The 26,514-nt window shown below is 41.9% G+C and overlaps 1 protein-coding gene across 2 annotated transcripts in view; it reads right to left on the bottom strand.

Annotated features, from left to right (window-relative positions):
• Positions 1-26,514, bottom strand: part of CELSR1 (cadherin EGF LAG seven-pass G-type receptor 1) — a 174,621-nt gene that overhangs the window by 42,173 nt on the left and 105,934 nt on the right. For both annotated transcript variants that reach the window (XM_088480162.1, XM_088480163.1), the window contains exons 6-16: positions 16,122-16,279; positions 15,080-15,243; positions 14,281-14,406; positions 13,640-13,806; positions 8,145-8,330; positions 7,882-8,004; positions 7,335-7,509; positions 6,002-6,143; positions 5,723-5,843; positions 4,497-4,680; positions 890-991 (exon numbers count right to left, since the gene is read on the bottom strand). In XM_088480162.1, coding sequence (XP_088336288.1) covers positions 890-991; positions 4,497-4,680; positions 5,723-5,843; positions 6,002-6,143; positions 7,335-7,509; positions 7,882-8,004; positions 8,145-8,330; positions 13,640-13,806; positions 14,281-14,406; positions 15,080-15,243; positions 16,122-16,279 — 1,648 coding nt within the window. The remainder of the gene's footprint in view (positions 1-889; positions 992-4,496; positions 4,681-5,722; positions 5,844-6,001; positions 6,144-7,334; positions 7,510-7,881; positions 8,005-8,144; positions 8,331-13,639; positions 13,807-14,280; positions 14,407-15,079; positions 15,244-16,121; positions 16,280-26,514) is intronic.

Here is a 26,514-nt window from a genome sequence, read left to right as displayed (position 1 = left end):
GGGAGGTTGTTTTTTATATTGTTAAACCAGCATAGCAAAAGCAACTAACAAATCAACAAATTAACACAATGAGAAAATAGATAAGGGAAGCAGGGAAGTAACACATGAGTGTAAGGAGTGCAGGAGGGTATACAGGTATACACTGGTGTGCCAAGGGGTTACTAATGAGACACATGATAGGGAGGTGACAATTGGACATTGGAGGAAGACTACAAAATTACAAAACTTATGTGACAGATTATTTGATATACATAAAAGACCTTCCCAGCAAGTTGTAATGGAAGTATGCAAACACCAATTACTTATTAGTAATTTTTATACCTTATTATGGCCCCCATTTACTAATGAGTTTTTAACACCAAAACGAGTGATAAATGTCACTGTATATGATAAATGGTGCTCCAGCCAATCAGCTCCCAACTGTCATCTTTCTAACAGTTGACAGTTGGGAGGTGATTGGCTGGAGCACCATTTATCATATACAGTGACATTTATCACTCGTTTTGGTGATAAAACTCGTTAGTAAATGAGGCCCTATACCTTTACTCAACATATTCCTAACTATTTTTGAATTACCATAATTAAGGCAAACGTGAAGTGAAAATTCTCTAGCAGCAGAGAAATGTACATTATAACATTTTCCACCTGCATAAGCAATACGATAAGCCTCAGAGTAATGCCCATTATTTTAAATGATCTCCAAAAAATGTACAAGAAGTCAACAATATGTTTTGTAAGCACAATAAGGTGGGCAATATGTGTAATATTATATACAAGGTATATTTATAGCACAAATCTGTTTGCTGTGTGTACATATTTTATAAGTCCTTCAAGGTGTTTCAATATTAATGTATGCTACTTGCAGATAAGGTTTCATTGCTCCACTTACCCACAGATCCCTTGGGGCATGGAACAGCAGCTGGCTGACCAAACTTGGTCTGTGGCCACCAGATTCCAGCTTCAAATGCTTTGGGACATGCATTATAAATCACTGCGATAAAGTGAAAAAAAAAAAAAAAAAAGAGAAGCGTTCATGGTGTTACTTGTGATTTACCGACAGAATAAACTGACTGAATAATTGATAACTCACTTATTATGAAACAAAACAATGAACAGGTAAATGGCAACAGATTGGAGTAATAATAGCCATGGGTTCCATACTAAAATGTAAGAAGTGTAATTATACAGAACAACAATGGTGGAAAGAGAACACAGAGTTAGATATACTGTCTTTTACTGTACAAAAACATTTAGGTTCTTGTAACCTAATATAGTTCACGAGCCAAGAATAATAAAAATGTCTGCAGCTGTTCACTACTGATTCATGCTGTGCCAAAAAGGTTTTAAAAACAACATAAAAAGCAGAGGTTTCCAGTGATTTAGCAGGAACGCTGGTCATGGAAACACGCGTTTCATGGTTTCCTCTTCTCTCATATTTTGGCAGAGGTGTAGAGGGCATCTCTATGGAAAATTTGTGTACATATACAGCATCAGCATCTACAGACCCTCCTCTTGTAAATACATCCCCATATATGTATAAAGGGAAAACAAAATCTGTAATTGTTAACAAATTTACCAGACAAATGTAAATATACATCTTAGATGAATAGCTAGACTTAGGCTTATCCCCATTAAGCTGGTCACCAAACAGGGCAGTTACTGAATGTCTCAAACACTATCTGCAGGTGGGACTCGCAGGAGACAGAATAGAAAGCACAGGAGTGATTATAATGCCCTAATAACAACAAACGCAGGATTTTTAGAGGGGGGTTTCCAAACACTTGATTTTAGAGTGAGTGTGGCCAGTCCATGAAGAGGGCATAATTAGCACTTAGCCATCTGTAATATGTGTCATACAAAGTGTAATGTGCGTCATAATTCCAGCATATCCCAGGACCAGGGGTCACAGTAAACATTAAATGTGGCAGTAGGGCCATCCTGCCTGAGCTAAATGTATTAATTTCAGATGTGGGCACAATTCCAGAGCATTGGAGCAAGTCCGGGGGTGCAGTAGTAGAACCTAGAACTGCCCTGGGCATAGATGTACATAATGGTCTTCTTATGCACTAAATAGTGTATTATACAGTATTAATAATGGAATCAGTATGTAATACCGCTGGCCGCATGGCCGGCAGTTCGATTCCCGGCAACGTCAGGCCGACAGAAGAACAGATCCCGGCAGCGGTAGCCCGACAGCGCTGGAAATCCCGATCGTCCCCAGGTAAGTATGAACTAACCTGACCTACCCCCCTAACCCTCATTTAGGGTGCCTAACCCTAACCTCCCCCCCCAGTGCCTAACCCTAATCCCCCCTCTAAGTGCCTAAACCTAAAGCCCCCCCTCCCCCGCTGCCTAAACCTAAGTCCCCCGGGAGGGTGCCTAACCCTAACCTCCCCACGGGGGTGCCTACCCCTAACCTTCCCTCCCCTAGCCTAACCCTAATCTCCCAGGGGGTGCCTAACCCTAAGTCCCCCCCGGGAGCCCCAAACCTAACCCTCCCCCTCCCCACGGCTGTCCGCTCGCGACGCCCGGCATCCCTTCGATCGGGATGCCAGGCGCCGGTCTCTCGGCGTCGGTGAAATGAGCGGCGTCTACATCTAGACGCCGGACATTTCACCCTCGCCGGGATATGACAGTCGGGAAGCCGGCTGTCGGTATAATGTCAGCCGGCTTCCCGATTGCATCCCTTAATAATTAACCCTATTGATGGTCTATCGCATTGCTCCCCTAACAGTGCATGTTTTCCAGATCTCCTAGTTGGTGCAGAGGTGTATTTAATACTGGCTGACACATGTTAAAAGATCAACAGGGGGTGCTATTTATTTCATTTGTGATACTGAGAAGAACATGCAGCACTAGTAAAATTCTATTATATTACAATTTCTATTGTGGTTATTGCAGGGGTTCCCAAACTTTTTTGAATCAAGGTGCCCTAGAGTATCAGCATTGTTTTCACGACACCCCTAAGCCAAAAGTTTGTTATTGAGAAATTCAGAAAAAAAGTAAATTGTGCTGACCTGTCATCCTTAGGTTCAGTTATGTGGTTGTGGACAGGTTTGCGCTTCTGTTTGTCCACATATTTACATTACATTGACCATAATTAATTTGATTTGGTGCTGGACCCCCAACCTGAGGCAACCCTGCAAGTGTCCCGAGGCACCCAAGGGTGCCACGGCGCACAGTTTGGGAACCACTGGTTTATGGGCTGGGGAGGGAGTTTCCAGGCATCCGGAACCCCCCCCTGCATTTGCCTATGACAGGGATACTATGAAGAGGAAGAGCAACAGCTATATTCCTATTACTCAGCCAGCAAGTTAAGTCAGGCTCAGAACTACTCTTCAGAGAGGCTTCAGATGCCACCAATTGCTCCAAGTGGCACCATCACATGGAAACAAGGATGACATCCCAAGGAGTAATTGAAGGGGATGGGAAGCTGGTAATGGCATTAAAATATCAGAACCATAGCTGTCAGATATGCTGTCACAGTGAAAACAGAAGATACTAAAAATGACAGAGTAAAATAAGTTACAACGACCAAGAGGAACTGAAGCACTGTGGTGCGCCGTTGATGGTTCAGCCTAAGGAAAGAATTCAATTAGAGGCAAAAAGTCGCTATCTGCGAAAAGTTTTCACCGATTTGCACTTTTCGCCTGTTTTTGGCTTTCCGCCCTATTCAATTCCAGAAAGTTTTCGCCTGTGCAAAAACTCTATAGGCAAAAACAAGCAAATAAGTTTCTCCACCCAGAGGCAGGCGAAATGCAGGTGCAAATCTCTATTTTGGGGTACAAATGTGGGGACTTGATTCAGAACCCTTTGGACAACCCCCCAATGACTAATAAGGCCAAAAAAAAACCCTTACAAAAAACACCCAAAAAATGACTTGTCATTTTGAAGCGAAAATGTAAAAAGTGTTGGGAAATGGGTAAAAAAGTAGGGGGCCTGGTATTTTGGGGGGCTATAAGGTTGTGCCAGGTGTTTCTAAGATTACATGAGGCTGCAGCAGGTGTATTTTTTTATATTTTTTTTAAATCTTCACTTTAGAGACACCAAAATATACTAATACCCATTTACATGTGCCCCAAATATATCTGCAGTACTTATTTTTCACAAAAACCATTGCTTTATATATCTTTTTTCACACTTATGCAAACATGCATATAACAGCCCTTTGACTCATTTTAAGTTCACTAAATACTTTTATTAGGGCTAATAATACTCTTCTAGATTTATACCAAGGGTCAGTGAGGCTTTTTTTAGGGTACAGACTGAATTCTCCAAAATATGCCGTCCTTTTCGCTAGTTTCGTTATTACATTCGCCTATCCGCGCTTTCCCCTGTTTTGGAATGAATAGTGAGATGAGTGGGGTCGCGCATGGTGGAAACATTGCATCCAAACATGAAAAATGTTTCGCGCTTTTCGCCGACCTCTGCTTTTTGCCTCTAGTCCATCTGTTTTAGTACATAGGGTCCATTCTGATAACATTTCAGGTCAATACCTTCACAGCCTTCATTAGTAACCTCAGCAAAAGGGTTGTCACAGCGGTTACACTGCCGTCCAATGACTCCAGGTTTGCATGGGCACTGTCCTGTCTCCATGTCACAGCCACGCTCAAATGCTCCAGATGGGAAGCAGTCACACGGGTAGCAAGTGTCACTGGCTTGTGGCCTATAGTAATTATCCTGGAAATGGATAAACAAACAGCTGTAAAGCAATTAAAACATCTATAAGATAGATAGATAGATAGATAGATAGATAGATAGATAGATAGATAGATATATAGATAGATAGATCTTATATGTTGTTCCATCAACAAATAATAGGTTCGAGCCTATAGGCCATCTGTGCTTTAATATAGATTTTCAATCCAAAGATGTGCCTTACAGTAATGTAGGATATATAAATGTAACTATTTGTCAGAGGTTCATGACATGTTGTTGCACCTGTCCTAATACTAACTCACATGTCAGGTCTGTGGCTCTGAGCTCTCTTAGGTACATCCATTACTTTTTAATATGACCTTAAAATATATATATGTAAAAGGTACACCATTTGACAGTAGTAATATCTGAATGATATATCTACGACCTGAAGAAACCCCCTCCCTACCCTATTGTTCTTCCCGTTGTCTGTCGTCTATTCCCTGTTTGTTTTTAGTTTTAGTTTTTTTTAGTGTTTAGTTTTTTTTATTGCCATATGCTTCAAATTGCTCAAATTAGTAAATTCAAATCATTTATACTGTGATGTCTATACATCTATGTCTAAATAGAACATGAGCTCTAGCTGGACTGAGATTTTTATATTTATTAATTTTTTTTACATTTCGTTATAAGACGATCACTCTGTTACAATTGTTTTTGTATGCTAAGTATTTATATGATACATGAAAACATTTGACATTTCTCTGGAATGTATTATGATTTGTACAAAAACCAATAAAAAAAATAAATAAATAATATATATATATATATATATATATGTATTTATTTACACATACATATATATATATATATATATATATATTCACACATTATATATATATATATATATATATATATATATATACATACATACATACACACAAATAAATATAAAAAACAATGGACAGCAGTGTGTGACTGGTGTAATTAACTACATGTTTTTTATAAGGTCACAAAAATGTTTTTAATTATGTTGATTTTTAAAGTATACAGTGCACTGTCAGAGATTGAAACAAGAACTTACCTTACACCGACATTCTCCATTGGTCTTATTGCAATCAGGGTCAAAACCTTTATCTACTTCACAATTACATGGCCCACAGTTTGGGTTGCCCCACCAGCCTCTAGGACAGGGCAAATTAATTCTAAATGAAGAAAACAAAAGTCAGTCTAACTGTCAAAAACAGTACAATTAGATCAGTATAGGACAAATTGGGTGATATTGCAGTAGACAAGCAGAATAATTGTCCAATCAGAAAAGTTGCTAGTCTCAGAAAAGACACACATAATCTATGTCCCTTACTTGTTCTCACAGTATTGCCCGCTGTAACTTGCTCCACATTCACACGTGTAACCATGAGAGGAGCTTGGCTTTCGAGCACAAGCAGAAACATGCTCACAGGGGTTCAGGCTGCACACATCTACACAGTCTCTCCCAAAGAACCCTGGAGGAAAAAAGGGGATTCAGTTACACATGCTGCTAGGCTAATGCCATATCAGACATGGACACCTTTCAAATAACTCAATCAATAAATAGATATCCCTCATTACCATCACATGTGTTTTGTTGGTTTTATAGCCATAGGTAGTGACTATCAATCATTCAGATTTGTGAATGCTATGAGAATTACTCTGTTTGTTTCCCAATTCGGAATATGGAAACATGTCTTGAAGGCTATGAGAGTAGATAATTAGACCTATTACAGTATACTGCCCACCCTCACTAGAGGACATACAGATGCATCCAGTTACATCATTGCTGATAGCACTACAAATGTGCGCACGCACCACCCCATGCTATTACCCGCTGCTGCATACACTACAGTACGCTATGGCGAGCACTGCGATCGTACCATGCAATCCTATGGTGTCATGGGTGCAAGCGTAGCACACGTAACCATTCGCGGACATGTGTGGCGCGATATGCCGCGGAAGCTGCAAAGATGTAACTGGGCATATCTGTATATATCAGCACGGTGTTAATGGCACAAATGTGCTGTAACCTATGATAACCAAGCCAAGCCAAGCGCATATCTTCATTCATTTGGTGTAGTCAGTGTGCACTAACAAAAGGAAATGTGTGACTAATTCCTACTGATTACAGCAATCATGTCTCATGCAATCATGAAATGATGACTAAAGGTGCACACACACGTAACGATTTTGTAACCAACGACTATCTGTCAGATTTTACCTTGAAGAGTGAACGATTTTTTGAAGTGTAATGAACGATTTTTACAACGATGAACGAAAAATGTTCCTTCCCTTAATGAAAATCAGTATGTTAGTCAGTCTAAAATGAACTACAAACGGGAGCGCGGTTGAACAATTTTCGTTCATTGTTATAACTCAGAAACTGAACGAATTTTTGAACGATTGAATGATAACGACATCGTTAGTTAAATCGTTCACAAAATTGTTACGTGTGTACGCACCTTTAATCTCACATTTATTTATTAGTTATGCTGATCAATCTCCACAAGAGCATTAAGTATGGCTGTTTCAATATTAAGGAATCCACCAACATTATGGGAATCCAAATGTGCAAATTAAATATATTCTGTATTTTTATACCACAACTATAACATCTATGGAAGTTGAAACACTAATATTTGAGATGAAATGGCATTTTTTACCTGGTTCACAATTACAAGAAAAACTGTTCCAGTCGTCACTGCAGTCACTGTTGTAGGGGCACGGGTTTGAGTCACAAGGATTGTCCACTTCACAACCACTTTCCACATTGATTACCTTTGCTTTGTTCATGTTGAGTGTTGCTATGTTGGTTGACGTTTCTCCCATTCTCACTCCCTATATAATATTGAGATAAAAGTGTATATTTTGGATAACTACATTCAACTAATAATGTTAAGCACATCACAAACAAAAATAAAAAAATACATTATATTTACTACTCAATATAAGAAAACCAGTCTGAAAATACTGCAAGTAATGTCCTTTGCTTATTAACTAATTATTTACTAAAGGTAGGAGAGGTGGATGCAGCAGTTTCACGGGATTCATTCATCTCTTATTATTTGACAAATTCTGCCATGTAAGGTGCACAAACATCGTAAAGCAAAATGTTCAGTAAAGGGCCATTTGGAGAACTGCTAAGTAGACATCTCAAGGATCTAAATACACATTCATTTGGGATGCCCGAGTACTAAATACAGTACTTACCTTCATGCAGCCATTAAAACCTTGAGTTACAAAGCCTTCTGTGCCTTCTGAGTCAGACACACCACCAACAAAGATGGTCTTCAGCTTCAACCCCGGGAGATCATTGCCTATTTCCACAGAGTTCTATCACAACATAGAGGGAAACGGATGTGAGCAAGTCATCCGCCGAGACAGCAGAATCAAGACATTTTCAAATGTTCCCAACTTGAAGTAGACTATGATTCTTACATGGGTACACAAAAAGCCGTATATGGAACTATTACCTGATATATTCCATAGTCCAGATACATGAGAGCCAGATACTTGATGTCCTTCCCATCCTTGGCACTTTTCAGTTCTATGAGCAGGTGATGCCACTCACCGTCACTGACTCGAATCTGGTCAATCTTCATTACAGCTATACGAGTAACACCGTTGTATACTTCAAATTCAACGTAACCATTTAAGATCTGTTTAAATAACCATTTAAATCATGTTTAACAAACTCTTCATTATGGCTCTAGGCAATATGCTAGACATACTGTGATATTAAAGTTATCACTCTGTGCAAGCTAAAAGCAAATTTATGGGGGGGGGGGGGTCTCTCTTTTCTTTCTAATCCTGTCTGGACCTTGGCCCTGATTCAGAGCCGGACGCTCTGACCAGAGCGCTTGCTCTGAATCAGGGCCCACCTCCATAAATATGGAGCGTCCTCCTGGACGCTCGTATAGCTGTGGGTCACCACCCACAGCATATACGAGCGTGCAGGATGACCATCGCCACTGCGAGCAGAAGCCTGCGGTTGAGTTTCTCAACCGCAAGGCCAGGAGTGATTTTGGCTCTATCAGAGCCAAAATCACTCCCACTGACATCACTAGTGATGTCAGTGGGGCCGGCTTCTGACGGTAGGCGTTCCCTTGGGAACGCCTCCGTCTGGCAGGCACGCCCCCGGCATGCCCACCAAAGGGGGCGTGCTGTCAATCAACATCGACAGCACGCCCCCTTTGATCAGACACTACGAGCGAAGGAAAGTCCTTCGCTCGTCGCGTCTCGCGCATGCGCACGACGGATCTCCCTCGGACAGCCGCTCGCGAGTGGGTCTGAATCAGGCCCTTTGTCTTGCCTCAATGATGTCCTACTTGTCACTTACAGTTGGACAATGAGCCATGCCTAATAATAAATTACATACATACATACACTGAAGTGCCAAAAGTCATGGGATAGCAGTATGCAAAGAGCAAAGATAATGGTAGGTGGTGTCGCCGTACTGTGACGTTTTGGAAATGCACAGACCTTGTAATCTGACATCTCGTGAGTCAATTTGAACACTATCTAGGCTGCTTATGGCAAGGCTATATAAATGACTGAATGGGGCAGGATAGTGGGTGCCAGACGGATGGGACATTTCCGAAGTTGTGTGGACATTCAAGATTCCTCGATCTACGGTGTCACGTGTGTACCGGGAATACCTCATGGAAGGCGATACCACCCACAGTGGACAGCACAGTGGCCGACCCCGGTTGTGACCAGCGGCATCTGGCCAAAATTGTCTGTGGTAACAGAAAAGAGACACTGGCTCAAATCACATACAATGCAGGAGGTACCCACAAGTGTATCCAGCAGGTTAGTGCAGTGTTTGTTACAGTAGTTTCCATATGGATATGGAAGCAAAGACCCACTAGCGTGCCACTGTTGACACTATGATACCGGACAAAGCACTTAGCCATTTCTCGTGACTTCACTAATTGGACCCTGGAGGTCTGGCAACGTGGCGTGGTCCGATGAGTCATGGTTCCAGATGTTTTGGGCTGATTGTAGGGTTTGGTGTGGCACAGACCCCATGAGGCCATTGACCCCAGTTGTCAACAAGGCACCGTGCAGGCTGGTGGTCTCTCCATAATGGTGTGATGTGTGTTCACGTGGCATGGGTTGGGTCCGCTGGTCCGCCTGATCAAGTCATTGCTACATTGCATTGCTTAATGACCATTTGCAGCCCTTCATGGACTTCATGTACCCCCACAACAATGGAATATTCCAGCAGGATAATGCACCATGTCACCGGTCCCAAGCTGTCCAGAATTGGTTTGAGGAGCATTCTGGAGTGATTCGATGAACGGTGTGGCTACAACGTTCGCCCAACATGAAATCAATCAAGCATTTATGGGACGTGGTGGAGAGGTCCAGTCGCACCCAAGAACCTGCACCTACAAATATCAGGGAGCTGTGAGAAAGTATTCAGACGGCATTATCAACAGCTCTCTAGAGGACTTCCGTATACTTGTGGAATTGCTGACACGTCGAGTTGCTGCACTTCATCGGGCCAGAGGGGGTCCTACACGATACTAGGCTTCTATCCCATGACTTTTGGCACTTCAGTGTACAAATAAATATATATACTATACACACACATATATAAATATATATATATATATATATATATATATATATTTATGAACAGGGTACATATATAGTGTTCCCTCTAGAGAGGTGTGATATCAGAGTCACTGAGCTGTACATCACCTTCCCTGTTTGCTGATAAAACACATCTCCACACCATGGGCCTGATTCAGAGCCGCTCGTAAGCGGCAGCTCGTTTGCTCTGAGCGATGTTCGCACAACTGCATATGCGTATGGGTCGTAATGCGCATGCGCAAACCAGTCATTGCGGTTGGAAATCGTGCGCTCATAAAACAGCGAGGGGCTGCTAATTTGAGTGACAGAATGTACCGTTTGTGGATGGTAACAGGGGAAGGTGCTTGAAAACGGGGGAGTGGAGATCCGAACGCAGGCATGCCTAATGGTCAAAAGGGCGTTTAATGGGAGTGCATAATTAGTAAAGGAGTGTCATCGACCACGTCACTTGGTTGTCTTTTATCCTGAACTGCTCGCAGTGATAGCGGGAAGAAAATCCTACCACAAGCACTGCGAGCAGTTCAGATGCCTTTTGATGTTCCCGATTAATCTAATAAATACCGGAGATGACGTGTAATGCGAACAGCAAAGGGGCGTCTTTACAAAATAGCGAGCACATTTTTCGAATGCTCGCTCAGACATAGAGACGTCAACACACCGCAAAGAGCGAGCGCTCAATTTAAATATCCCGCCCATTTTTAAGAACGAGCGTCCGCAAATAGCGTCCGGGTCTGAATCAGGCCCCATATGTGTGCATCCTCTCATGAAAGTACAGTAGTTATCAAACCCAAAAAATGGAAAATCTCTCATGTTCAAGGTTAATAATGTTTTTATTTGAAGCTAAAATTCGGTTGAGATTTGGTTTAAAATACAACTGTTTAGATTCCAAGAGTGACAGCCTTTCCTGATTGTGTGATTATAGTATAGCTGCATTCCTGCTAATATTTCAGATAGCCAGAGGAACACCTAGGATTTTGTTTACCACATTCTCGTTGCTTGGCAGACCCTCAAATAGGAGTGGTAATAAAGCACAGGTCATACACCGCTAAAAAGAGCACACGGTGCTAAAACAAGTAAATAATTCAAAGGTTGATGTTATTATATTTATATTATTATAGCTTTAGGAGCCGCTTGAAAAGTTTATACACACAGATCTATAGATCACACAAAACAGAGACATTGTAGAAGTAAAGAGGAACCAAATGAGGTATACCTGGCAAGTGGGTAAAATATTGCACTACTTTACACAGATTTTGCATTTAACCAGCCAGACAGCTGAATTTAGCCTTAAGTTACATAGACAGCTATACTGAAACCACAACATGATTTAAATACATATAACGCTGCTCACGTGGGAAAAGTAGAAGCAGTGATTAGGACACTGACAATTAATGTTGAATGTCATGACAATTGGCTGGCTACAGTACAGCATCTGATTAAGTCACATTACACTGTCACATACTGAAGCCCTTTTTAAAGAGAAACTGCATCCACTTTTCAGAAATGATACAATATAGAAGCACGTGTAATAATGACTTAGATAATATCCTTGAAGTTACTGCAAGATATTATATTTGATGTGCCCAGCATTTGGTCTGTCCTGTCCATCAGAGAAAGCACTTAAAGTGGTTCTTCAGTCTACTGCAGCACTGCAGATCCAGAACTTGTGAGATTGGCTAACAACTTTCAAATCCTAATGCTGGCCCATGCACTGAACGATAATCGTTCAGATTGATCGATTACAGGACAGCTCTGAATGATTATCGTTCTGTATAAGGACATGAAGGATCATTGGGCCTGTTTCAGAGCCGCTCGTAAGCGGCCGTTCCTTCGTTCCGAGCGATGTTTGCACAACTGCGCATGCGTACGGATCGTAATACGCATGCGCGAACCAGTCAGTGCGGCCGAAAATCGTTTGTTCGCTAAATAGCGAATGCCTGCTATTTTGAGTGACAGGAGGAGGTGTATGTGGGTGGTAACGGGGGAAGGTGCTTGAAAACGGGGAGTGGAGATCCGAACGCAGGCGTGCTTAAAGGTCAAAACGGGTGTTTTATGGGTGTGCATAATTAATACAGCAGCGTCATTGACCACGTCACTGGGTTATTTTATAGTCAGAACTGCTCGCAAGATTGTGGTAGGAAAAACCAACCACAAGAATAGCGAGCAGTTCATACGCTCGATTAATCTAATAAATAGCGGACATGACGTAGGATGCGAGCGGCCAGGGGGCGTAGTTTTCCAAAAAACGACCGCAAGTTTTGTTCGCTCGTTCAGACCTAGAGGCGTGAACAGACCGCAAAGAGCGAACGGTTCATTTGAATAGCCACCCCTTTTTTCTGAACGAGCGAGCGCAAATAGCGTCCGGCTCTGAATCAGGCCCATTGTTCACAGCATGAAAATGGCTAAAAAAACTGATCTAGTTTGACTTGATTATCAAACCTGTCCTATTGCTCTGACTGTCACTCAGCAGCTTCTATGCTGTGAAGTGAAGATTGCTTCCATATACAGTATGTTGCAGTGTATGGAGGCACAGAGATTATCTTCATGTCTCTCCGGCTCCTGTCCACTTCTTTTGATCGTCTGCACAATTGTGCATTCTATGGTCGTCTTAAGAGAGGTGATTTGTACTGCAGGTTGGTGGATTCATACACAAGGGCAGGACCAGCGATGTCACAGTAAGAATAAACAACATGCTCTGCTTGCTTTTCATCCTGTATAAGTTCTCATTAATTGTCTGAAAGATTTGGGACGTGGTTTCAGAGGTCGCCTTACTTTTTATAAGAGCTCCAGAGGATAATATATATATATATTAGGGATGTGCAGGCTCGGATAGGTTCGAGTTTGCACGTGGAGTTCGGATTTTTCCCTCCAAAAAAACGGAACTCAGAAAGAGGCAAAACGTCATCTTACATGGACGAACATCATAATTCCTGGACTTTTGTCCATGTATATACACATACATACACACACACTTTAAGGTTTAGTTGTCCCTTAGCACACATTGTAGTAAATACGGTTGTGTCCTGGCTGAACTTCCCCTTAATCAATCATTGCAGTAACAAATGCTTTTATAACAGACTATGAAATATTGCAGTCATTGGATCTCTTACAGTACTATATACCCGTCTAATGACACAGGTTATTATAGTTTGTGATTTTGTGGTTTGTGTACATGTACAAAAATCATTATGTCAAAACAGAGATCTTGAGCTAGACAGGATTGTCAGTGAGCAGTAATCCACCGGTATTAGCAGTAATGCTGATGTTGTTCCAGTGCCCAGAGCTGGAAATGGAGTTCTTTGTCTTTTGCGTTGTCTACAGATGTATTGCTAAGCACTGTTGTATATGGAAATATTTAGGTACTTACCTGGATATTAACCCTTGATGAAGATCCAGCATTAGCCTGCAACAGTATGGCCCTAGATTGACGTGTTCTAAACATCAGCCCAATAAACCATGGCACAGACACCGTAATATCCATCTCCGTCCATATGACAATTCCCTCTCCTTGGAAACGTTGTGGAAATGGCATTACTGGAAAAAGTATATTCTTTTTATTATGGAGCATTGTCCCATATAATAAAATGCTCAATTTAAACTCTATGCTTCATTTTTTTCCTGTTGCCCCAAGAGATCAAATAAGCTGATGTATTCAGTACTCAAAATAGGAAATCTTTTGTAATTTAGCAGAAATTATTGTCTAATAGGTAACAGAAAGCAATGATCACATAATGTACAGTATGTTCAAAACAAGCTGCTATTTTCTGTTAAAAAAAATAAAATAAATAAGAATGTTACAGACTGAACTAGTATACATGCCACCTGTCATTCACTAGGAACCAGTACTCCATGAATACAGTATAAGACTGGCATGAGGAATATTAGCCAGGCAGTGCCTCAGTGATGTCACTGACTTCTAGTAAATTGAAAGGTTGCAGGTTTCGACATTAAAATAGTGACTGGTATATGCTATATGGTTTGTAAAATAACCATTAGTACAGTACATACCTTGCTCACAGTTTTTCCCACCAAAATGTAGTGGACAATCACAATAGTATGTGTTCCATTTATTAACACAGGTTCCTCCATTCTGACAGGAACTGGTATCACAGAAATTTTTCTTTGCAGAACAACCTGTGAAACAGAAAAAAAAAAAAATATATTAACATGAGTGCACAAAAGTTATCCCAAAGATAGGTTGTTACCTTCGGTCCAACACATTAGTTTGCCCTAGGCAACTGCCCCTTATAGCACACATGGTCAGATTAACAATGTGGCGGATGGGACTACAGCCCCAGGTCTCCACACAAAAACAAGCCCATTAGCAAAGTATGATGATGGCCAGCCACCCAGCTGGCTACACAGTCAGCCATAAAATGATACAAATTATATTTGCTATTTTCCTCAAATAATTATGAAATGTTTGTACTTTTACATATTTAGGGAGACATTGGGGCTGATAGTGTAGGGGTATACAAGCTCATCTGGCATTGGCTGAGCCCACCTAGTACTGGGCACAGCTCCTCTGCTTCCCACAAGTGTCATGTGAGAAGCAGGAAGCAGAGGAAAGCAGGAAAACACACAGCTATGTGGTGGAAGGAGAAGGTCCACAACAGCACAGCATAGTGATGAGACATTTCTGGCAAACTAACAAAGGAAAATTGTGGGTACACACTAATGTAAAAATCATATATCAAACTTTCATTCTATTGTAATAGACATGATTACAAAATCTTCTTTTTTAATAAAACTGTTAAACGCTACAAAATAAAACGAATGTACACATGGAGCGTCAAGTATAAAGTACCTGCTAAAGTGCCATTGTTGGCTATAAAACTAGCCATGTCTACAGGTTTACTGTCAATGGTTAAATTCCTCATACAGCCAATGAACTGTCTGTTCTGTACAGGGAAATCCTCGGGTAGGTCAGGAACACCTCCTAGCAATAGTGGTCCAGTTAAATCAAGTGATCTAGAAATATAATAGTTATACATTACATGCAGGGCAGGGCGATTTACAGACTTTACCACCTTCACTCCTTCTACTACTCTACTAAAAAGTGTCAGAGTCATTTGTAAAAATACAGAGCACATGTCGTACTAAAAATATACAGGAAAGCTCGGCACCTGTCAGTATTGCATTACTTTTTGTTGTAGAAATGTGCGTGCAAAATGATGCTGAATATAAAGAGGAGGGTCCACCTTAAGGCCATTTAAGAATAATTTTAAAATTAAAGATATTTTTGATGTGTAAACACACTCTGACCACTGTCACAATTGAAGGGTGCTCAATTCAACATTTTCACAATGGCAAAATAAGCAGGGCATGCTGGGTACACACTAAACAGATATATCTGCAGATGATGGATGTTTTTACACATTGAACAACCATGGCCGATGGGCAGCAGATATATTGGCCGATCAATTGATCGGCCAATATATCTGGCAGTGTGTACCCAGCTTTAGTCTGTGTATTGCCAAATAGCCCTCATCATTATTAGCACACACTTGCACCAGCCCTATTCTGGTACCAGAGATTCATCTGAAATCTCGGCAAAGCCCGAAATTCCACCTATACGCCCTCACTAAACAATGCCTATATGTGAATGCCCCGGTGCCGTCAAGTTACGCCCATTCATCTGCAAGTGGAAATATGCCTGAGATGAGTAATACTCTGAATCATCCTTAGATGTGTGCGCTCGGCCACAGAGCGTGCAGCTGTGCATTGGCCTCTATATCTGCAATTACATCTATAGAAAACGTTTACGTGTATCCATATAAATATCTTTTACAACTAAAATAGAGTTAAGAATAAAGTTAGTAATCCAACAATATCAACAAACAACTTACTTCTTGGAGCCAGTCTGTGTTCCCTGAGCAGCACACGTGTAATTCTTGATAAGGTTTCCAAACCTTACCGCTACTGCGGTATCACAGTCATCCACCGTTACTACTGCCACCTTCTCTCCAGATGGACCATGAGGAATACCCAGCCTTCCAATGTTGGGCTAGAAAATATGGACATAAATGTTTATCAAAGTGTAATATATAATTGCACACAGCCTCTTAAATTAATCTGTAAACCTAACACAATAGAAAGTATGTGTAAAATCTTTGTTCACGATTTTTGAAAATAACCTTTTGTCCGCAAACCATGTCCAAGTCCAGACCTGCTAATCTTTCCCCTGTCCTCAACAATCAGCTAGGTAGCCCCCACACATCTAACCAACTCCCAGTGCCGTCAGCAACTACCCAGCACAGCCTGCAGAACTCACTGCTGTCTCCAGCTCCCAGCACTGTCACCAACACCCAGCGCTGCCTGCAAAATGCATCGCTGTCTCCAGCTCTCAACCCCAATCTCAATGCTGTCACCTATTCCCAGTGCGGGCACCAGTACTTCATGTTGTCATGCTGTCTCCTCTCTGCTCACTCATTAGTAGGCAGTTCTATCTCCTGCAAATTCTTAGAAGATTGACCGACCAACAGTATTCATCATAATAGTTAGCGTCAGTGGCGTAACTAGGGCAGGGCCGCCGTGGGACCGGTGGCATGGGGGCGGGGTGCCGCCGGCCACGGTACAGGCCCGCTCTAGTAACTCTGTAGCGCAGTCCGCAGTGAGTGCAGTCTGCACCACACAGTTCCACAAGCACCGCCGCTGGCGCTGGGTAGTACACTCACACTACCCGGCAGCGATGTGTGTGTTTCAGCAGCCAATGATAGTCAGACAGACTCTCATTGGCTGCTGCACCCACTGCCAGAGCCGGGCTGAAGCTCACTCATGAGCTCCGCCTTCCGGCTCCTGCAGTGGGTGATTGGAGAGAAGTCATGACGTCTCTCCCATAGTACAGAGCGGGAAGACGGAGGAGCAGACAGCAGCAGGCACGGCAGGAGCGGGGATTCAGAGTGTTTTCTGTCTGTCTGTTATGCAGAACTGGCCGGGGCACTACAGAAGGCACTGTATAAGGGGCACAGCATAGGGCGGAACACTACTGGGGGCACTGTATAGGGGACACAGCATAGGAGGGATCACTACTGGGGGCTCTGTGTAAGGGGCACTACTGAAGGCCTGCATTAGGGGGACCACTACTGGTGGCCTGCATAAGAGGGACCACTACTGGGGGCACTGCATACTGGGAGGTACTGTATAAGGGGCACTACTGGGGGCTTGCATAAGGGGGACCACTACTGGGGGCACTGCATAGGGGGGAATGTATAAGGGGCACTGCATAGGGGGGCACAGTATAAGGGTGCACTACTGGGGGCACTGTATAAAGGACACTACTACATGGGACACGGCTACTGGGGACATTGCATAAGGGACACTACTACAGTGGGAATTGCAAGAGGGGCACTAATACTCGGGGCAATAAGGTGCATATGTACCGGAAAGGAATGTTCCCAGAGTGATGAGATAGGGGTGTGTATCATGTTGACACGCTCCATTTTTCAGTGACCACGCCCATTTTCAGCGTGTGCACATAGGAGGGGGGGGACTCCATTTTTAATTTTGACCTGGGCTCCATACACCCTTGTTACGCCACTGATTAGCGTACATCTCTGAATCAGGCCCTCTGTGTGGTGCATCTTAACTGGGTGCAAGGGGAGGGCTGGGGCCTGGAGTTGCCCTGGGTAGCAACTGAACCCATTTCACCAACTGTAGCTATGTCTATGGCAGTGGTTAGAAAGAGCACCTGAAAAGAAACCTAAACCATAACCCAAATATAAATTCAATAAAAATTAGTTGGTATAATAATATATTCAATTATAACAAAACACACATACATGGAGGGTCACATATACATGGAGAGTCACATATACATACACACACATATACATGGAGAGTCACTAACATATACATGGAGGGTCACATATACATACACACACATATACATGGAGGGTCACATATAGAGACACAAACATGCATGGGTGCAGGTTGTGTTATGCACATGGGCCCCTGGGTCCAGAGGGGCCACATGGCACAACCTGCACACATGTTTAATACCTCTCCGAAGTCCAACATCCAAGTTGCAACAGAAGAAACACCAGGAAAATGTTGTGGGCGCCATATTAACGGAGACCTGCACAGAGAGGAGCGGGCCCGCACGGAGTAGTCTCCTCTCTTTTACCGCCTCTGTCTATACTGTATTTTAACATTGCATTTCTCACCTGAAGTAACCTGTGAGAATTCTTTACTTTTCAGGGGACTGTCAGAAAGTCCAGTCTGTATGGCAAATGGACAATGCTGGGACTTATAGTTTTTTTTAAACTTAATTACACCCATACCTACAGTCCTAGGGTATAGTGGAGAGCTCAGGTGCTATTGGCAACAGCGCTGGTTACACCAAGGAGGAGGCTGCATGGATTTCTGTTGGTCGACTCTCCTGAGGAAGCCATCCTGGTGTCAACTGGTCCGGATTGTTTGGAACCATGTTGGGGGGACCCCACCACTGCAGGTACTTCCTCTATGGTACCACCAGTCCAGCCTGGCAAGGCCCAGAGCTGAGTACCCTGATTTCAGGGAAACCCCACATCAGTTATCTCCCTGATTTTGTAATAACCAGCACCTGGCTGAAAGCGGCAGTGCTGTTTAAATAGTGGAACCCCCCCATCAATGCTATTATTATTATTATTATTATTATTATTATTATTAGAACACAGACGTAGGTGGACAGTGTTAGTCTACTTCTGACATCAGAATTGCTCAGTTTGGAGGAAAATGTCCTCTACACTGGAATGACTAGTGTTCCAACTGGTAAAATCAAACATTAACATTTTAGCAACTAGTTGCTATAGGGCCCCCATAGGTCTAGCTAGGGTGTGGATTAACAGATAGACAGTAAAAAGGTTGATAGTGTCTAGATATACACCAGATGTTAGACAGTCAATAGGTTGACTGGGACAAAAGATTGACAGGGACAAAAGATCGACACGCAAGATGGTCGACAGGGTCAAAGGGTCTACACCAAAAAAATGGTCGACATGATTTTTTAAATTTATTTTTTCTAGCCCTAATTTTCACCCTAACGCTAACCCTCCCCTTGATATTTAACCCTAACCCTCCCTTCTGGTGCCTAACCCTAATCATAGGGGTAGGTGCCTGACCCTAACCATCCCTTCTAGTGCCTAACTCTAAAGGTGCGTACACACTACACGATATGCTCCCTGAGCGATATCGTATAGTGTGTCCCCGGCAGGCTGTGCTCAATGTCGTTCATGACATTGAGCACAGCCGCTGAACAATATCATTAACGATATCGTTCAGCGCCGGGCTCTCTCCCCCATTCCCCAACATGCAGCAACCTGACGAGGTCGTCAGATTGTGCTGCATGTTCAGGCGATGGACAATGTCGGAAACGACCAGCGGGAGTGCGCATCGCTGGTCGTTTCTGACATAAAAGTGCGCGATTTGTGCACGATTACTGAGCGATTGCACGACTACGATGTCGTAATCGTGCAGTCGCTCAGTAATATCGCCCAGTGTGTACCCACCATAAGCTTCCGGTAAGTTCCTAACCCGCCCTCCTAGTGCCTAAGCGTCGGCGTAAGTGCCTAACCCTAACCATTAAAACAATAACAAAAAAAAATCATGTGTCGACCATTTTTGTGTCCACCTTTTGACCCTGTCGACCATATTACATGTTGACCTTTAGTGTGTCAACATTTTGTCCGTGTCAACCTTTTTTCCCCAGTTGACCTATTGACTGTTTAACATCTGGTGTATCTAGACATGGTCAACCTTTTTACTGAATATTTAAAGTCCGGAACCCGTCTAGCTACACCCCTGGCTAGATGTGTGGCCAACTTAAGTCGGTGCTGGACTTCTTTAGTTGTTTGATTGGTCTGGATTGCATATTGAGTAAGCAGTTCCTGTACATTTATACAGCCTTCCTTTCTGAGGTGTATATGAATGTTAACCTTTATCCGTTAAGCATGTTCTAAAAATAGCCTAAACATGCTCCCAGGTGGCTTAATAAATATGTCACCGAGTCGGAGGTTCAAAAAGCCATCTGGATTCCACACTTTAACTGTCATCATCCAGCAGTGATAGCGTATTGCGTAGGTGATGTCACGATGGTATATTGTGTAGGTAATCGCTACCACAATCACCATTGCCAGTGAATAGCACAAAACTGTTCTACTTAAAAATAAACCATTAGAAAGTTAGAAACACAAACTTAAACATTCTATATATGTTTGCTTTATACAATAGCTACAATAAGTATTAATGCTATTCAGTTGGACAGTAGCAAATAATATGTTTTATTCTTATCCACTGGTGCTTGTTCTCTCTATGTAAACTGGAAGATAAGGCTATAATCAGATTATACCCATTTAATAAAAGTCACCATAACTGTGAAAATATAAATTTTATTCCTAAGCAGAAATTGCTGCTTATGGTTAGTAAAGAACATGAATACGACCTACAATATACAGCAACCTGAAGAGCTGTTTCCATGCAGACATTGTTAGTTACAGGTCTTTCTGTCATGCTCTAAATATAACCAATAAAGGTTTATTACAGGACAATATTAGCCCCAAGTCGCACAGTCCCCTATATGAGCCTCTGTAATTGGACTTCTTGCTGAAGCCTTTATCTGTAATATCTGCAATACCAGGAACATCACAATTTGTTCTTTCATTTGATAATAAATACATCAATCATATCTGAGTTCAAATAATGTTTTCATTGCTAATTAGTCAGCCACTCTCATTGTCTTCTATATTAACCATTATTTATCCTTCACTAATTATATCCATATTCCAAAAACAAAAAAAACAAAACTATATTCCAGCCATTATAATAGGTGTAGATTATGTATGTGATTCTTTATCATATAGAGCTACAATTTACAGATAGCTGACAAAGTTCTAGGACTTTTACTACATTTAGGGCCTGATTCAGCTCTGGACAGTATTGAGATTCTCACGCAGTCTTCAGATTATTGGAAAACTGAGCATGAGCAGTTCAGGTCCTGCGATCTTGCTTGCAAATCCCCAAAGCCACAGCATGATTGACGTACTGTAGCGTTTAAGGGGCGGAGTGGGGTCATGCCTCGGTTGCGTTCTCAGAAACAGGGGCGTGACGCCCTCTTTTTTGGGGGAGAACCAGGGCCTGTGTCAGTGGACACAGATTTCCTGGCCTCGCAAGCTGCCAGCCTGAGCAAGATGAAGTTTATTCAGACTGGTTGATGCTGCTGCCATCACGACCAATGGTCATGTGGGTGACCTAATGCTGTGTCTATGGACGCTGCACTCGGATCGCAATTGCTGTCTGGAGGCAACTGCTTCCTATAGATGTATAGCCACTTCATATGTAACAAATTATAACATGTTCAATCACATTTATTAAATCACAGCAAATCAATTTATTTAAAATGTTTCAGATAATATATATACCTGCACTGTTTTTAAATTGCCTTGATAAGCACAGTATAAGCACAGGGAACCAAGCACAGCAATGAACTGTATTGGTAACAATGGTCTCATTTATCACAGACTACTAGTAGGAACAGGACCTCTCTAACAGTCACGCTCTGTAGGTTCAATGCAGCCCCTACCTGTATTTCTGGTAATACAGAGCAAAGCACTCAGGTAATTGCTGTTACCATGGACAAGGTGCTTTGGCACTCTTGTAGAAAAGGTTTAGATACCACTGCTTTACATACAGTTAAGTCACAACAAAGCAAATTAACTTGTCTCAGTGGAATGTTGGGCCTCTTATATTCAGGAATTCAGTTGGGGTGATGGCCAGTTAGTAGAAGAATGGTTCATTATTATACCTCGGAATCATACAGTTGCATGGATAGCACAAAGATATTTATATAGCATGAATTGACCAAACTTATAAATGTTTTTATTTGTTTCATTGTTTTTTGTTATCATAAAGATAGTGATAGGACCCCAGCTGTGGTAGAGTGGCCTTGTTGTAAAATACAAATTCAAATATAGATAGCAAACAATCAGGCTATTGCAGAGACTTTAATAATAAGGACACATATATATATAATAGTGCAGTGGACAGCAGGAATGGAACAGGTGACTGCTAAGATACACCAGCATTAGAAAGGACAGCAAGTCACATATTCACAACAGCGTCTCCCACCATCTCCAATCACTGAATTCATAAAATGAAGAGGTAACAGTCTAAGGTTCAACGTGACCATTTGTTTTCTATAAAAACAGGATGCAAAACTAGTATATAGGGAGCATGAAAGCAGCCAAACAGATGAATGTTACAGCATGTGCATGTTACAATGTTGTTTGAATCTGAAAAGAGGTGGCAGGTCATGTAGACATCTGTGGTACAGTCTGGCTGCTTCCCGTTTTCCTGGCTCTGATTGACATAACAGTACAGACCACACATATAATTTGTTATTACTATTAGGAGTAGAGGAAATGTCACAGTGTAGGGCTGCATGTTACCATATCATATGTAACAGTTACAGTATTCTGTCATTATCATAAATGTACAATTACTGAAATGTGTTACTGGCTTAGCTCAGGACGGTTAGCAAGTCACAACGTGACAACTAAGAAGCCAAAATTACACAAAGCTTTACTAAGCTTTTATATCTCCTCTAGACTGATTTTGTACAGGGCTATTCAGTAAACATTTATTAAACTGCTTGTATAAATTGCCTTCACATGGCAGCTTTTTGGGTGACCGTTTTACCCTTGACACTGGGAAGTGCCAAGACAGTGTCATACCTAGAGAAAAGTAATGTTGCCCAATTTTAAACTCCTGAGTGCTGGATAGTGGATTTCTGCTCAGTGTGTGTTACGCTATAGACAGTCGCAATGAAATAATAAAAGGGAGTGACTTCAGCTGGATACACATTAGACAACCAGTGTGCCCAGCCGACCCACGATGCGATGGACGATATATTGTGTGGTCCATACACAACGCACTATATGATGAACGACTGCACGACATGTCATTCACCAGCCACATCCAAATGCAAACGTGTGATTTTCACACCAATATTTCGGGGCCATTTCCCTATACAAAGGCTTAAGTTATCAATTCATATTCTAGGTCAAACTAATGCAAGACATAATATAGAAGTTCTATCAGTAAGTCTTTTGAATATCAACATTCAGTATGTCTGCAATGCATATCTGCCTACTCTCCCGGAAGTTGCGGGTGCCTCCCTAATTTGTGGGTATTCCCCCCGCACCCACAGAAGAGTAGGCAGCCCACATCTCCATAATTATGTACAACTGCACAGAACTACTTGGATACTGTTTGGTGGTTGCAATGCTCTTATTTTCGACATCAACTCTTCACTTAAGGATTACTATATAGACAGTGTGTCACTGGCCTATGACTATTCTATGCACACAACCAAACATAAAAGCATGTGTGACACAACTAATGTATTTAATCATGTAGAACAAGCAGAAGGTGACAAGTTGTTCATCTCCACATAAAAAGTGTAAGGCGATCTGCGTGATACATGCGGATCCCAATGCACATCGCTGGTATGTGATATTCCAGAAGACACAACCAGTAAATGATTGATCGCAAAATAAGAAAATAATGCCTGTGACCAGTCTATAACATGTGTTTAGTCCTTGCTGTAGAGATGCAGTTAAACACTATACCCACGCCAATTTGTCAAACTAAAATGTATAAAGTGACTTACTAGAGAGGTATTTAATATGACTGATGTGCATGTCAATAAAACGAACTAGCAAGCAAGAGTATTAGAATTACTTCCTTGAGGTAACTGATAATCAAAAGTGATTGGCAGGAAACTCCTATTTCAGTCACTGGGAGTAGCTGCAATGAGTCGCTTCTATGTGTATTGAATTACCCCCTTGGAGCACTTATCTAGCTTAGTTGTGTCCCAGCTTGCAGAGCAGCCAAAGGTGTAGGACTAAAAGTAAGAACCCCAAACTCATATTGGGACACATATGATTTAATTGGAATGTTCTCATCCTACACAATATACAGCCAGAGACCAGTGCATGGAAATGGATTTAGATTTCGCTCACAGTTTCGCCAGCTGTACTTTGTATCTGTAAATATGTCCACAAGCTGCATGAATCCAGATAAATATGTCATTCAGTACAGAATTCTTGTGTAATGCTATACATGGCACTATATGAGGTCCACAAATTCTGAATAACTTTCCTGTTGTGCATAGGGCTATGTACACAATATATCCGTGAAATACTATCAATGGTGCTCATCCACTTGCTGACAGCAGGTCAGACCAGAAAACTAACAGAATGAATTGTTCTCTATGGAGACATAAGCATGAACACAAACATTAAGCTTCTGGTAGTCACTGGTCAGCATTCAGAGCCCTAAATGACCCCAAGGTCTGAGCTACGTTCAGCAAGGGTTGAAAACACAGCTGAAACACAATGTAACACACACACTTAGAAACACTGTGTATACTATATGTAGCCTGAACAGTTCAGACATACAGTAGGTAAAGACAATTTGCTACTCACAGGCACAAAAAGTGTTGGACTGAGACATGAAGGGCCCACCAGAAGAATGTGGTAGGGGCCCCTGCTTAAGCGGTGTAGTCAGCCAACAGTCTAGAACCTGACCCCTAGAGGAGGTGGTGGAGCTCTCAGGCAGTGGGGCCCAAGGGCCATTTCCCCTGTAGCCATATGGGCCAGTCCGACACTGGGCACAAATAATCACTTAGATTTCTATGCAATACACTCTATTTGCTGCAGGACTATCAGAAAGTTTATGCACTAAAATAATTTACTGTTGAATAAATTCTGTGCAAAACAAATAGCATTCATTGGATAAACAAAAAATAAAGGATATTTTCGAATTAATGGTAATAACACTGATGTGTGTGTTTTATAACAAAAAAAGCAAACAACATGCTAAGAATGCTTAGGGAAAATAAATGTTTACAAAAGCTAGACAGGCCTCCAGTTATAGTCATGGTTACTACGGCTGATAGATGAGACACAGGTGACCCTGAAACAGCAGTGTTTTCAAAAGACCAAAACAGCTCAGACGGCTAATATTACAAGAGCAACAAGGTGCAAAGGATGTATATTCCATGAGGAGATCAACAGGAGGGCTAGGTCATTTTATTACATGTCTATTTAGTTCCATGTGCACAATCACTTCATATTAAATCAGCATAAATGACTATACATGTACAAGTAATTCTTACAACACAGTAGTATATTAGAATTATTATAGCAGGTTATAAAATAGTCTTGAAAAGACACTGGTGCTGTAAATGGATATCAAATAATACAAAAGTATCAATGGAAAAAAATATTTGACTATTATATTTATTATATTATATTATGAGTAAGCATTTTACTTCTCAATAGCGCATCACACCCCCGTTAGCAGCAGCAGTAGATCACTTAGGACACTGTAGGTGGTTACATTTAGAGTTTTTATTATACTGCATATCTTACCCTGTACACACTAACTACAATCAACTTATCAAAATTACAGCACACAAAGGGCCTTAATCAGAGTTGAATGCACACGTAATAGCAGAAGTCTCTGGGGAAAAAAGTGAATTTTACTACATATTCTCAGTAGGTAGCAACCACGAAAAGTGCCCGACTCTGCATAGTTAGCAAATGTGACTCCATCCCCACGCATGTAACAGGAGCAGATGTGCCAAGAATACGATAGGAGGTCCACAGTGAGTACACAAAATCACAGTACTCTACACAATACATAGACATTACAGTACATGGTAGGAGAGTGCAGTACCCAGGGCATGATTCAGCAGTGGACTCAATTCTGCGGTTTATGCAGATCGGGCAATTATTTGCCATTGCGCATGCACATAAGTCACACTGTACACGCATCTCAATTGCTTTGTGATTACATAGGCACGTAGGAATCATTTGCTATGTAAATGTGATGTGGTCAGCATTTGGGGGCGGTAAAGGGGGTTGTGGTTAGGTGAATGCAGGCATGTCTGACTGTTTAAACGCCGTTCTGTGGGCGTGCAGAAATTAGCCATTGCAATTGCATTCACAACATGAGAGCTCTCTGAGTGCGAGGAGAGCAGCAGTGTTTGCAGCTGGTCAGACTTGCCGTACATGCTGCGTGACGTGCATCGATGTTACCAATGTTTATTCAGTGCTACATTGGGCAGATATGAGAAGGTAGCTGAGGGAGTCTTTATGCCAGCTGTGCTTTGGCAGCCAGCAACATATTTTTGCAGCTGCGTTCCTTGTGAAATTGCTTCTGCGATCACATTAGCATCCGCCCAGTTTGATTGGAGCATGT

This window comes from Taudactylus pleione, unplaced genomic scaffold (genome assembly GCF_031769625.1).
Source record: "Taudactylus pleione unplaced genomic scaffold, aTauple2 ptg000251l, whole genome shotgun sequence".
Classification (NCBI taxonomy): Eukaryota; Metazoa; Chordata; class Amphibia; order Anura; family Myobatrachidae; genus Taudactylus; species Taudactylus pleione.
The sequence above is the reverse complement of the archived record's forward strand: the minus strand, read 5'-3'. Positions and strand labels throughout refer to the sequence as shown.